Source organism: Girardinichthys multiradiatus, chromosome 24, assembly GCF_021462225.1.
Source record: "Girardinichthys multiradiatus isolate DD_20200921_A chromosome 24, DD_fGirMul_XY1, whole genome shotgun sequence".
Lineage (NCBI taxonomy): Eukaryota > Metazoa > Chordata > Actinopteri > Cyprinodontiformes > Goodeidae > Girardinichthys > Girardinichthys multiradiatus.
In genome coordinates, this window is record NC_061816.1 from 7703944 (window position 1) to 7718978 (window position 15035).

Sequence of the window (15035 nt, forward strand, 5' to 3'; positions counted from 1 at the left end):
CTGGTGGGCGGGGACATTCTTACAACAAAGAGTGTGAGCTCCGCAACGTGGCCGGTTAGCTCAGTTGGTTAGAGCGTGGTGCTAATAACGCCAAGGTCGCGGGTTCGATCCCCGTACGGGCCAATTCGTTTTGACTTTTACCATGGAAACTTTTCTGTCGTAAACAAGCAAAGATTGCTCCGAGTCAATTCGTGCCCCTGACTTGGATCTATCCATTTTGATCCCTTCACACCAATGTTCCCAGACCAAATTTATTTCTCTGGTTAGTTAAGTAGTAGTTAAGTATTTTGAACAATGATTGAGATAAACAATTATAAAATGCTTTCCTTTGTAAAATCTTATGGTTAAATGGGCACCATTTAGGTGCAAAGAGGATTGGGTGGCGGACGAAGGTGGAGACCTCAGCGGCCCGATCCCCGGATGCTTAGGCTGGCTCTAGGGACGTGGAATGTCACCTCGCTGGGGGGGAAGGAGCCTGAGCTTGTGTGGGAGGTCGAGAGATATCGAATAGAAATAGTCGGGCTCACCTCCACGCACAGCGTGGGCTCTAGAACCCATCTCCTTGAGAGGGGTTGGACTCTCTTCTACGCTGGAGTGGCACACGGGGAAAGGCGGCGGGCTGGTGTGGCTTTGCTTGTTGCCCCCCAGCTCAGCCGTATCGTTTTGGGGTTTACCCCAGTGGATGAGAGGGTCGCATCCCTGCGTCTTTGGGTTGGGGATAGGTCTCTTGACTGTCGTTTCGGCCTACGGGCCGAGCAGTAGTGTGGAGTATCCGGCCTTCTTGGTGTCCCTGTCGGGGGTGCTGGATAGTGTCCCTCCCGGGGACTCCATTATTCTGCTGGGGGACTTCAACGCCCACGTGGGGAACGACAGTGACACCTGGAGAGGCGTGATCGGGAGGAATGGCCTCCCCGATCTGAATCCGAGTGGTGTTTTGTTATTGGACTTCTGTGCTAGTCACGGATTGTCCATAATGAACACCATGTTCAAACATAAGGGTGTCCATCAGTCCACTTGGCACCAGGACACCCTAGGCAGGAGGTCAATGATCGACTTTGTTGTCGTATCATCAGACCTTCGGCCGCAGGTTTTGTACTCTCGGGTGTAGAGAGGGGCTGAGATGTCCACTGATCATCACCTGGTGGTGAGTTGGATCCGCTGGAGGAGGAGAAAGCCGGACAGACTTGGCAAGCCCAAGTGCATACTGAGGGTCTGCTGGGAACGCCTGGCGGAGCCCTCGGCCAGGGATGTATTCAACTCCCACCTCCGGGAGAGCTTTGACCAGATTCCGGTGGATGTTGGAGACATAGAGTCACAGTGGACCATGTTCTCCGCATTTATTGTCGATGCTGCTGCCCGTAGCTGTGGCCGCAAGCTCTGCAGTGCCTGTTGCGGCGGCAATCCCAGAACCCGGTGGGGGACACCGGTAGTAAGGGATGCTGTCAAGCTGAAGAAGGAGTCCTATCGGCTGTGGTTGGCTTGTGGGACTCCTGAGGCGGCTGACGGGTACCGTAAGGCCAAGCCTGCTATGGCCTGGGCTGTGGCAGAGGCAAAAACTCGGGCCTGGGAGGAGTTCGGTGAGGACATGGAGAAGGACTACCAGTTGGCCTCAAAGCGATTCTGGCAAACCGTCTGGCGCCTCAGGAGGGGGAAGCAGTGCTTCGCCAACACTGTTTATAGTGGGGGTGGGAGGCTGCTGACCTCGACTGTGGACATTATCGGGCGGTGGAAGGAGTACTTCGAGGATCTCCTCAATCCTGCCATCACGCATTCCCTGGTGGAAACAGAGGCTGAGGACTCGGGGTTGGACTCTTTCATCACCCAGGCTGAAGTCACCGAGGTGGTTAAAAAGCTCCGCGGTGGCAAGGCTTCGGGGTGGATGAGATCCGCCCTGAGTACCTCAAATCTCTGGATGTTGTGGGGCTGTCATGGTTTACACGCCTCTTCAACATTGACTGGCGGTCGGGGACAGTGCCTCTGGACTGGCAGACTGGGGTGGTGGTCCCCCTTCATAAGAAGGGTGGGTTCCAACTCCAGGGGGATCCCACTCCTCAGCCTCCCTGTTAAGGCCTACGCCAGGGTATTGGAGAGGAGAGTCTGGCCGATAGTCGAACCTCGGCTTCAGGAGGAGCAGTGTGGTTTTCGTCCCGGCCGTGGAACACTGGACCAGCTCTATACCCTCTACAGGGTGCTCGAGGGTTCATGGGAGTTTGCCCAACCGGTTCACATGTGTTTTGTGGACCTGGAGAAAGCATTCGACTGTGTCCCTCGTGATGCCTCGTGATGCTCCAGGAGTATGGAATCAGGGGCCCTTTATTAGGGGCCATCTGGTCCCTGTACGAGCAGAGCAGGAGTTTGGTCCGCATTGCCGGACCTGTTCCCGGTTCATGTTGGACTCCGGCAGGGCTGCCTTTTGTCACCGGTCCTGTTCATAACTTTTATGGACAGGATTTCTAGACGCAGCCAAGGGCCGGAGGGGGTCTGGTTTGGGGACCAGTGGATTTCAGCTCTTCTTTTTGCAGATGACGTGGTCCTGCTGGCCCCCTCTAGCCAAGACCTACAACATGCGTTGTGGCGGTTCGCAGAGTGTGAAGCGGGTGGGATGAAGATCAGCTCCTCCAAGTCAGGGGCCATGGTTCTCGACTGGAAAAGGGTGGCTTGTCCTCTTCAGGTTGGAGGGGAGTTCCTGCCTCAAGTGGAGGAGTTCAAGTATCTCGGGGTCTTGTTCACGAGTGAGGAAAGAATGGAGCGGGAAATTGACAGACGGATCGGTGCGGCTGCCACAGTAATGGGGGCGCTGTGCCAGTCCTTTGTGGTGAAGAGAGAGCTGAGCTGAAAAGCGAAGCTCTCGATTTACCGGTCGGTCTAAGTTCCTACCCTCACCTATGGCCATGAACTTTGGGTCATGACCGAAAGAACGAGATTCCGGATACAAGCGGCTGAAATTAGCTTCCTCCTTAGGGAGGCCAGGCACTCCCGTAGAGATACGGTGAGGTGCTCGGCCATCCGGGAGGAGCTCGGAGTAGAGCTGCTGCTCCTCCACATCGAGAGGAGCTAGTTGTGGTGGCTCGGGATCTATACCGGATACCTCCTGGATGCCTTCAGTCAGCCTTTTTGTGGTAGTTCAGAGTGGCAATCTTTAATAGCTTAGTTCAGTGTTCAGCGTTCAGTGTTCAGCAGATGAATTTTACTTACCTGACTTGTATTTTTAGTATTTGTATCCAACTGGTGGAAACCAGACCTAAAGAGTTCAGTCGTTGTTGTTTTTCTCTGCAATTTTCATCCTGGTCCTGTTGTCCCATCATTTACTGCAGCATCACTGACTCCAATGACTCCACTGGTGGTTTAGCGGGGCACAAACAGACATGTGAATACATTTATCCACATTTGTTTGGCGGTTTGAAATCTGTTCTAGGCCACACAGAAGCACGACCTACTGACCTGACCGGTCCCCTAACACAGCAGTGCCACCACCACAAGGTTTTCATATATATTCTCTCTTTTTCTGATAAGTAAATGAATGCAATTTTAAAAAATCTGAATATTGGTAAAGTTTCTAATTCATTTTCAATGATACTACAGTAATCTATGGGAATATGCAGACTTATAGTAACAAAATAATTTAAAGTTATGATGTTATGTTTTTCATTGTTGTTGTCACTTGTTTTGCACCAATGTTTTTACAGACTAGTAAAAATAAATTTATCTGAGACTAGTATAATCTTGGTAACACTATATTACATTATGTACCTTATGTTGAAGTATGTAACTAAATTGGTTTAATGGCCAGCTGAAGTGGGCAGAAGAACAAAGAGTCCTTGTCAGAGAAAGTTGAAAGTTAAAAGATGTGTAATTTTTCTTTTTTTGCTTTTCATTAATGTCTGTGAGGAGTACAAGAAAACTAATTCATATAAATTACAGTAAGAAGCTAACAAAAAAAGGAGCATAACAAAACAGTCCCCCAGATTCAACTAAATTTACCACAGCTAAATTTAACGTTTTTGATGTGGTTGAAGAACTAAAATTGTTTTGCTCTGAATGGATGAATTTGTTGAGTTTGTGTGGCATCTAACACTGTAATCACCATTGCATTCAGGAATTTACAAAAACTAGAACAAGATGTAAAATACACAAGTGTGGTGCCTTTTTTGCAAAGACTTGTCTTACTTGGCTTTACTGTCTCTGACTGTATATGTTATGATCTTAGTGGGTTATTTTGTGTGAGTTTTTTTGTGTGGGGTCTGAGTTCTCTGATGAGTGACTGCAGGCTTCTGACAGCAGACCTGTTGTCAATCATCTAATCCTGGCTGCCGGAGATTTCAGAAGCTGTTTGCCAACCAATCTTTGCCTGATGGCCAACCCTGCTGGTAGACTCAAGCCTCTGATTCCTTGTGAAACCTGCTGCTCCTTGATAGTGTTTGTGTTTTTTTTTTATGTTTTTGCCTGTTTCTCCATCTGCTGCTTTCTTCTTCCTTTCCCAGAGGCAGATGAACCTTATTGCCTGAAGTCATCTGTTATTGTTGTAAGTAAATCTTTAAACTGCTTCTTTGAGTCCTGTTTGATTCTGCATGTGGGTCAAAAAACTCCCTAGCATTATTACAGCATAGCCTCTATGTGAAGTTGTTCTGCATATCATTACCAACTAGGAAATGCTATGGTGGATTAACAAGGACATGCCAATAAAAGGTACAGCTTTATTTATTTATTTATTGTATAGATATATGTATAGAGAATGTACAACCAGTTAAATTTTACATTTAGTGTACAATAGTACATTCTATTTTCATTGAAAAAACAAGCTACAAAAATAAAAATGTATAACTTAGCTATGGTCATACTGTCAAATCGGCTTTAATGTAATTCTCAAACAAATAACAAGTCTAAAAATTCAAGCGTTTATGGGAGGCCCCTGATAGTTTGGGGCCCTAAGCAACAGTCAATGCACGCCTTTTCCTAGAATTAGTGTGGACTCTACCGCTTCTTCCATAGTGGGTCGCGGGGGAGCTGGTGTCTATCTCCAGCAGTCTATGGGCGAGAGGCGGGGTACACCCTGGACAGGACGCCAGTCCATTGCAGGGCAACACACAAACAACCATTCACACACTCATTCATACACCTGAGGGCAATTTAGAGTGACCAATTAACCTAACAGGCATGTTTTTGTTCTGTGGGAGGAAGCTGGAGTACCCGGTGAGAACCCACGCATGCACGGGTTCTCACTGCCCCACATGGTCCCCATACCAACCATACAAACAAACAAAGTGACAGATTACTTTTATTTGAGTGCTAAAGGTACCCCCTGGGGTCTGGGAGACCCATATTCCTCTGAGAAAGACTTGAAAAGTGCTGAATTTCTATGTCCAATCTGACTGAGCTTGAGCTTCTTTTGCAAATCCAATGAAAAAAAAAAACAACAAATACAATATCCAGATATGCAAGGCAAGTACAACCACGGCAGCGTAACATGGTTTTACAAATTACTGACTAATACAAATGCATGCCACACTTTTCAGATTTTATTTCATTAAAAAAAAAAATGTAAACCATGCATTGCTTTCCTTCCAGTTCACGGTTATACTTTACTGGGTGTTGCATATAAAATGCCAATAAAACAAATAAAAAGTACAGGTCCTTCTCAAAATATTAGCATATTGTGATAAAGTTCATTATTTTCCATAATGTAATGATGAAAATGTAACATTCATATATTTTAGATTCATTGCACACTAACTGAAATATTTCAGGTCTTTTATTGTCTTAATACGGATGATTTTGGCATACAGCTCATGAAAACCCAAAATTCCTATCTCACAAAATTAGCATATTTCATCCGACCAATAAAAGAAAAGTGTTTTTAATACAAAAAACGTCAACCTTCAAATAATCATGTACAGTTATGCTCTCTATACTTGGTCGGGAATCCTTTGGCAGAAATGACTGCTTCAATACGTTGTGGCATGGAGGCAATCAGCCTGTGGCACTGCTGAGGTCTTATGGAGGCCCAGGATGCTTCGATAGCGGCCTTTAGCTCATCCAGAGTGTTGGGTCTTGAAGCATGAAGTGCTCCAAAATCTCCTGATAGCTAGCTGCATTGACCCTGCCCTTGATAAAACACAGTGGACCAACACCAGCAGCTGACACGGCACCCCAGACCATCACTGACTGTGGGTACTTGACACTGGACTTCTGGCATTTTGGCATTTCCTTCTCCCCAGTCTTCTTCCAGACTCTGGCACCTTGATTTCTGAATGACATGCAGAATTTGCTTTCATCCGAAAAAAGTACTTTGGACCACTGAGCAACAGTCCAGTGCTGCTTCTCTGTAGCCCAGGTCAGGCGCTTCTGCCGCTGTTTCTGGTTCAAAAGTGGCTTGACCTGGGGAACGCGGCACCTGTAGCCCATTTCCTGCACACGCCTGTGCACGGTGGCTCTGGATGTTTCTACTCCAGACTCAGTCCACTGCTTCCGCAGGTCCCCCAAAGTCTGGAATCGGCCCTTCTCCACAATCTTCCTCAGGGTCCGGTCACCTATTCTCGTTGTGCAGCGTTTTCTGCCACACTTTTTCCTTCCCACAGACTTCCCACTGAGGTGCCTTGATACAGCACTCTGGGAACAGCCTATTCGTTCAGAAATGTCTTTCTGTGTCTTACCCTCTTGCTTGAGGGTGTCAATAGTGGCCTTCTGGACAGCAGTCAGGTCGGCAGTCTTACCCATGATTGGGGTTTTGAGTGATGAACCAGGCTGGGAGTTTTAAAGGCCTCAGGAATCTTTTGCAGGTGTTTAGAGTTAACTCGTTGATTCAGATGATTAGGTTCATAGCTCGTTTAGAGACCCTTTTAATGATATGCTAATTTTGTGAGATAGGAATTTTGGGTTTTCATGAGCTGTATGCCAAAATCATCCGTATTAAGACAATAAAAGACCTGAAATATTTCAGTTAGTGTGCAATGAATCTAAAATATATGAATGTTAAATTTTCATCATGACATTATGGAAAATAATGAACTTTATCACAATATGCTAATTTTTTGAGAAGGACCTGTAAGCCATAGAAAGGTGAATGGACGCTTTTGCTTTGGAGCCCTCTAGCGACACCAACCAGGAGGTGTCGCTGTTGCGCTGCCCCTTGTTGCACTCTCTCCGCGCCCGACACGCCGGGTTGCACCACCTCCACCACTTCCACCAGCTCCGCCAGCGTCAGCGCTGGAGGCGGTGTGCAGCTCTTTATTGTTCTGGTGGAAAGCTTGATCCGCGGCCGGCCGCATTGGTTTCGATGGCCGCCGCTCAGAAACTACGTCCCACCTGAGAGGGAGTGGTCCATCTGCGAGGCCATCACCGAGGTACCGGGCTGGATCGGGATTTCTCCGTGTACCGTGGAAAGGAATTAAAAGCAGCTCTTTTCTGGAGGGCAGTGTGTGGATCCTGGAGGAGGAAGACGCGGTAAGGAGGAAGGCATCCTGGATCATTGAGCGTGGTTCTCTGTAGCCACCCTGGTTCTACAGGGCGCTTTTTGATGGTGATTTTGAGTTCTTCTGCAACCCGGTTTGTGCGTTAATTTATTTTGTTTCATAGTAGTTTAAAAACGCTGTTTTTGCAGAGCAGCCTTGTTATTTTCCTAATCTGCTGAGCTTTAGGGGCTCCAGCTGAGCCTCTGTTACTGCAAGCTTAATAAAAGAAAACCATATCCTTCTACTGGGTGTTTTCTGTTTATCTACAGTTCTGATAACCCATTTAGTCCATCAAAATCTGCCACAAATATATAGTCGTGTAAAAAAATTTGGACACCCCATAAAAGCCGTACACATTTGGACTTATCTAGTACCATTCTTAACAATACTGAAAATTCAGGTAGTATAAATAAACAATAAAAGCTTAAAACAATACATTTTCAATGTTTTTGTACATCTTAGGTAGAAAATAAAATTTTTGTTAAGCAATAAATAAGGACATCTGCACATTTATTCCTACTTAAAATTGCAAAACGTACACATCAAATCAGGAGAACATGGTTAGAGCATCATTACTCAGCATGCTGATGGTGGTTTGCCCTTGGTAAACCTCAGATATTTAGTTTGGTGTTCATGGTGAGATTCAAAGATCTGAATAAGGCCTTCAGGAATAAGAATGTAGCATCTTATGAGTCTGGTAAGGGATTTAAAGATGTTAAAATTCATTCCACTGGACGGAAAATAGTCTACGAGTGGAGGACATTTGAAACAACTGCCGACATGTCCAGGTCAGGCCATCCAAGCGAGTTCACCCTGAAAGCAGACCGCAAAATGCTAAAAGAGGTCTCCAAAAACCCTTAAATGTCATCATAGGACCTACAGCAGGCTCTTAGCACTGTTAATATGAAATTGCATGTCCATACAACCAGATAAAGGCCGCACAAGTTTAACTTTCATGGGAGGAAACCTTTGCTCTATAAGAAAACAATGAAGGTCAGACTGAAGTTTGGCAGAGACAGCATAGACAGCCTGGGACGTCTGGGAATAATGATACCAGAACCGGGGATGTGTTTGGCATGAACCAAGTACAGAGCCTCTGTGAAGCACGAAGGTGGAAGTGTCATGGTTAGGGGATCCTTTTGCAGCATTAATAGTAGACATCAGTATGTTAAGATTTCTTGATTAGAAAAAACTAATATTCAATGGGGTATCCTAGTGTTCTGACATAGTTATATCTTAAAAAGGTAAGATGACCTGAGGACATCCTGGTATTAGCTGCTGCATGTTTTTGTTTACATAGAGGGCATTATTTGTTGTTTGTTTTTCGTTTTTCCTTTCTTTTCCTGCTAGCAGGAGCTTATCACAGTCAAACACCATGCACCATTAATCTGCAGCAGCACAAACACAAACACAGGTTGCATTAATGTAACCCACTGACATCTTTGCTCTGGCCTAAAGGATTACTCTGCTAACCTACATTTTGTGGCTCACTCTCGGCCTACTGTACTCAGAGCTTCTTTACATGTGCCTCTCTCTGAGTTGGATCTGTTTCATTTCAACTTGACAAAGCAAGCCCTGTGCAAACTCCACCACCCACTATCCTCCACCCTTTTTAAGTGTCACCACCAGCTTTCACTCACTAATCTACACACACACACCCCACCCATTTTTTGCACCCTTCTCCCCCCCCTCTCTCTCAGGTCAGAGCAAAGGGTCACTGAAGAGGTAACACTGACTTTTTTTGCACATGGTTGGTGGAGCATGTGGCTGTAACATGGCCTGCTCAATTACTTTACATCCCCTCTATCTGTTTTATAATCAATATCTTGCAGTGCAATTGGTGTCGGTGTCTTGAGGCTCTCCATAGGGCTGTAAAGCAGCTAAATTACCCTTTCAGTGAGGAGAGGAGGGTGTCAGCTTGATAAAACGTTGAGTTGGGCACAGTCATTGGTCTGTCAGGCACACGGGTGTGGCCTGTGGGTTGTATTGTGGCCTTGATCTCGCCGCTGTCGGTCTTTGTCAGCCTTTGTCAGCTTGTAGCTCATTTAAGCAATGGAGTCATGTGAGATAGTCAGCAATGAAACCTCTTCTAGGTTTTCTATTGTAAGATAAGGACACATGGAAGCTCTGTTTGACAATTAACTGTAGTTTGTTCTCTTATCTATAGATCCAAAATACAACTATAAATGTAGAAATAAAACTAAATCTGTAAAAAAGGAAATCCCCTCATGTTTCAAAAAATGCCTCATATTAAAAATAAAACGCTTAAATATCACAGTTGGTGAATTTCTGCTGTTAAGTAGCCAAAACATACCAAAACAATGCAGAGAAAATGACATTATAGAAAACAAAACTTAAAAAAAATGATTGCACTTGAGGAAAATATGGGAAAAGCAAAGTACTTACTCCCAATATTAAAATTGTATTTTATAATATTTTGTAAATTTGGTGCCAGCTGATCATCTTCTGACCAGTGGAGCCTCAAATTTTAAGCTTAATTAATTTAATATAAAATGTTGTGGGACATGCCCTATTGTCTGATGAAACAAAAAAATAAGCGTTTGACCAAAATGACCATTGTTACATTTAGAGGGAAAAAGGGGGAGCTGCAAGCCAGACAAAAAGTGTGAAGTACGACAGTGGCAGCATCATGTTGTGGGGTTGTTTTGCTGCAGATAGATAGCGTATCAACATGTCAGCCAGGAAGTTAAAGCTTGGGCATGAACTGGTTTTCCAAATGGACACTGACCCGATGCGTACTGCTGAATTATTTAGAAAGAGGATTAAAAACAAGAAAGTCAATGTTTTGGAGTGGTGATCACAAAGTTCTGGCCTCAGTCCCATAGAATATTTGTGGACAGAGCTGAAAAGATGTGAGTGAACAAGGGGAATACAAACCTGATCTGGTTACACCAGTTCTGTCAGGAGGAATGGGTCAAAATTCCAGCCAACTACTGTGAGAAGCTTAAGAAAGGAAACCCAAAATATTTGACCCAGCCCATAAAGGGAATTCCTCTAAATACAAAGAAAATGTGTTCAAATTTATGACTTTGAAAAAAGCAGAGATAATGAAGGTTATGAGGAAAAAAGACGTAATGCTTCCTCCCCTAGAGTGAACGTAAACATCTGGTTTCAACTGTAGCTGCTCATTTCTAATTAAAACAGGATTACATACAGATTAGGAACCTCTCGACGTCTGTTTGACATAAACTCTCCCTGCAAATGTGCGTCGCTCATCTGATTCCCAGGCTCTCGCTTGGGAAACCTTGGGTGAACCCCAACTGAAAGGCATCTCTGGAGGCTTTGGTGAGTTAAAGCCCCGCTGCTGGACGCTCCCACAGTGGCTTCCTTTGTGCCTGCTGTGTGACCGGCTCGCTCTGTATTCCACCCTTGCACAACCAGCTCCAAGGAAAAGCCTCCCAGCTCCTACAGAAGAGAGAGGGGGATGAAGAAACCTCCTAATTTTCCCTCTCTGGATTTAATTGCTGGTGACACTGATCCCAAAGTCTTAAATCAGCGCACAGAACATTTTATGGGTTCATTTGTGATGGAAAAACTCTCTGGAGGACGCTCTGCTGCTCTGTAGACTCCTTCAGATCAATCCAATAAAACTTTTGTTCGTAAGGATTATAAACACCTGCTTTTCAGTAATACAGTAAATGAGGGCAGTTATACATTTTCCTTTTCATTTGCTTTAACAGAAGAGGCTGGTTTCAGGGGCAGAATACTGTTACCCCTCCTCTGTATCAGCGCTGATACTGAACTGCTGATAAGCTTCCACTTTAACGCTGTGGGGAAGTAGTGCACAATACCAAGCCAGTGTTCCCACAAGTGTAATGAGTAACTTGAATGTCAGCTCCCTTTATAGTTGGGGCACTTCCTTGGCCCGTTTCCAGTTGCAGCTTTTTGTTGTGTGGGTGAGCGGAGGTAACGACCTGTGTGTGCAGGTGGATGGATTAAGGAAGGATTGGGACGTTTATTTTGTGTCTTTCACACCTGGATTACCCTAATGGTGAGCATACAGGTGACTGGTAGAAGATAAAATTTAATAAAGCAAAGTTCAAATGGAATATAGCAGATTATAGTGGGATTAAGTGTAAATGGTAAAATGTTTTTTGGCAGAGCTGAGAAAAAGTATTTGCCCTTTTTTCCTTTTTTTTTGTCACATTTAAATGTTTCAGATCCTCAAGCAAAGGTTAAGATCAGATAAAGGAAACCTGGGTAAATATAAGATGCAGTTTTTAAATGACAGTTTTATCGACTAAAGGATAAAACCTTTCCAACCAACCTAACCCTGTGTAAAAAGCAATTGCCCCCAAACCGAATAACTGGTTGTGCTACCTGTTGTGACAATGGCTGCCATCAAGCGTTTGTGATAACTGGCAATGAGTCTTTTACATCGGAGTGGAGGAATTCTGACCTACTCTGCTTTGCCTAGAATTGCTTTAATTCAGCCAAATTTGAGGGTTTTCCAGCAAGAAATGCCTGTTTAAGGTCACACCACAGCATCCAAGTCAGGTTTGTTTTGAGCCACTCAGATGTGGACTTTCTGGTGTACTTTGGATGCTGCAAAACCCGTCCACTTGAGCTTAAGGTCACAAACTGTATATATTGTGCTCAATACTAATAATGAACAGTATTGAGCACCTCAAATTATTTGGTGCTGAAACTAAGCAATGAACAGACGAATGAGAGGAAAACAGGTGAAAATTAGGTGAAAGGTGCTTTTTTTACCCCATGATGTGTGTCTAGATGATCAGATGTTAAAAACAGTCGACAAAACATAAGGACTTGAACACTAGGTTCAATTCTTAGTGCCTGACGTAGATTAGTACCTTTGTTAGCCAACTCTTCCTTTGATTTGTTCATCCTGATCTAGTTTGTTTTGTCATCCCTTGATCTCGTCTGTCTGCAGAAGCCATACATGAAAACCTTCTAAAATACTAGAGGGCTTTTAATTTGACTCAGACTCCAAAGTGTCTTTGATGTTGGAGCAACAGTTCAAAATTCAATGGATCTTTTTGTTGTTTCAGTTTTTTCTGCGTAAGATCACAACTTTTTTTTTCTATCTTTTTCTTGTTTTAAGTGTCCATTTCTCCATCTTCAGCTCCATCATCCTGTTGGAGGGTGTGATTGCTCCTGGACACTTCGATGTTGTACATCCTGACTGGCTCACTAAATATTTAAAACTCTGAAGTTGAAGCCAGATATTTACATACATGGTATAAAAAGATACAGTTGACATTACTCCAGAAGCAGCTTACATTCGGGGACAAATACCTTAATGTTTGGAAACATGTCCTCTAATCTGATGAAACAACAATTTGAATTTTTGGCCATAATGACCATTGTTATATTTGGAGCATAAAGTGGGAAGCTTGCAAGCTTCAGAACATCATCCCAGCTGGGAAGTACAGGAACAAAAAAGGTTATGTGTCTCTTTTTTATACAGTGTATGTAAATATTTGGTATCATCTGTATTTAACTGCTGTATTTTTGGTCAAAGGAGAACAAAAATGTCCTGTTCTCAGTCTGTTGGTACGTAATGGTTGATTGGTTTAAAGATTTAGGAAGTTTCTGAGCCGAGACCACCTTCCTCTCCTGGATCTCTTGTGGAAGCAGAGCAGCAGTGTGTAACCCTCCTGTCTGTCTTCGAAGACATTCCTCCAGCCTGATGTCACCGCCTGCCTCAGACAGGGGATATTTATTGTCTGGGGTTGAGGTTTATCAAGTGTTTGATGGAGGCAGGGGAAAGACACTGAGAGTTCGTGCGCGGAGCTAAAAGGCTGGTTTTGGAGGGGGGTTGATGTTTGAGTGTCTTTGTATCATCAGACTTGACTGTCCAGACTGGAGGGTTGGGTTCAAGTCTGGGCTGGTCCTGAATAGAGGTCTGTGTTTGTAGATCTCACCTGTGTGCTGCTGTAGCTGGTATGCTTGAACGTCTGGGAAGGTGTGAGACACGTCTGGCTGCCTCTTTGCCCAGCTTCAGCTGTCAGGCTGTGTTGTGGTGCTGCCCCAGCCTGTGGTTTATGCACTCATTTCTTCATGACATAGATCACTGAAGTATGCAGTGGTTTAACTATTGTGCAAGGCTAGCTTAAATACCACTAAATAACCAATTATGCATTAAGAGTTTGCATCTGAGCATTGTTTTTATTCTCTCTCCATCAGACGTGAACAGAGGACCCTGTTTCCCTTTCAAAGCCCATCGTCATGTCTGAACTAGCCGAGAGGCCCTCCACAGCTGGACAGAGGCTGAGCGCCCCGGAGAGCTTCGGAGTGTCCACCCTGGAGCCGGGACTGCGTCCTCCAGTCCAGCCTCCGGGACGCCAGGTTTCCATAAGGGTTCAGATGCTCGATGACGCACAGGAAGTCTTCCAGATATCAGTAAGCACTTTTTTGTGCAATACAGTGCAAAAGTGGATTTTATGTGATGGTGCAAGGCAAATACTGCAGAATTGCTAAGTGACGGTAAATGATGGATGCTTTTTAAAAAGCTTTACAATTAACAATATGAAATGTGTGATATGCATTATTTACTCTTATACCCCTAAATAAAATCCAATGCAAACCAACAGCATCACAAAGACCATGTGGGGACACACCGGACATGTGGAAGAAGATTTTCTGTTCAGACAAGACCAAATTTGTGGCCTACATGCTAAGCACCACAACATGGTGGTGGCATTATTATGCTGTGGGAGGGCTTTTCTTCAATACGACTACAAAAGCTGTTGCAAAACTTGAAAACTGATGTTTACAGAGCCTCTCCATTCAATCCTATTAAGCTTGAACGCTTTTGCAAAGAGACATGTGTTAAAATATCAGTCTCTAGATGTGTAAAGCTGGTAGAGACATACCCCTAAAGATTCGCAGCTGTAAGTGCAGCAAAGTGTTAAATGGAAATGCATGCCACACTTTTCAGATTTTAGTAGCAAAACCTATTGAAAACCACACATCCTTTTCGCTTCATTCCATGTTATGGACTGCTTTGTGTTGGTTTGTGACATAATGTCCTCCAAAATGCATCAACGTTTGTGGCTGTAATGTGATAAAATCTTAAAAAGTTTAGTACTTTTGCATAGCACTGTAATTGGGTTTTTCTTCCTGTTTTTTTACCTGTCTTAGACATTTAGACTGAGTGCATTAGAATGACTTTGTAGAATAATTTGTCATTTGAGTTTGATGCTGATCTGCCACTCCTCCGTATGTCTTCATTTGAAGCCTTTCTCTTTCATCCATCTCTAAAGCCATTCATGTCCACACCTGAGTAACAAATGTAGAAAAAAAGAGTTCTGGACTAATTGTTGTATTTCCTTCATTTCCTGCTAAAATCGGCCACAACCTCTTGTTTGAATCCCCCTTTCACCTTTGACTCTTGGATCCCTACTTCCTGGAGATACTCAGGAAGCTGGAGCAAAGCCAACTTCCTGTTTAAACACACCACACCTACACACCGTGACTCAGTCAGCTTCTCTGTCTCTGCTTTTCCAGGATGATTTAGCTCACCCATTCATTCCATACATGCTCGAGCAGCTGTCCTCCATACTCTATGTCTGCCTTTATGTCTGAGTCACCACTATAACT

The 15035-nt window shown here is 44.3% G+C and overlaps 1 protein-coding gene and 1 non-coding gene across 5 annotated transcripts in view; both read left to right on the forward strand.

Annotated features, from left to right (window-relative positions):
• Positions 1–49: 49 nt before the first annotated feature.
• On the forward strand, positions 50–123 carry trnai-aau. The gene has a single exon. It is a non-coding gene; the product is annotated as a tRNA-Ile (tRNA).
• A 7014-nt stretch (positions 124–7137) lies between these two features.
• Positions 7138–15035, forward strand: part of LOC124861359 (FERM, ARHGEF and pleckstrin domain-containing protein 1-like) — a 60472-nt gene continuing 52574 nt past the window's right edge. The window contains exons 1-2 of one of the 4 annotated variants that reach the window (XM_047355017.1): positions 7138–7440; positions 13620–13835. In XM_047355017.1, coding sequence (XP_047210973.1) covers positions 13662–13835 — 174 coding nt within the window. In that variant the 5' untranslated portion in view covers positions 7138–7440; positions 13620–13661. The remainder of the gene's footprint in view (positions 7441–13619; positions 13836–15035) is intronic. The other 3 variants (XM_047355016.1, XM_047355018.1, XM_047355019.1) reach the window with 3 other exon arrangements.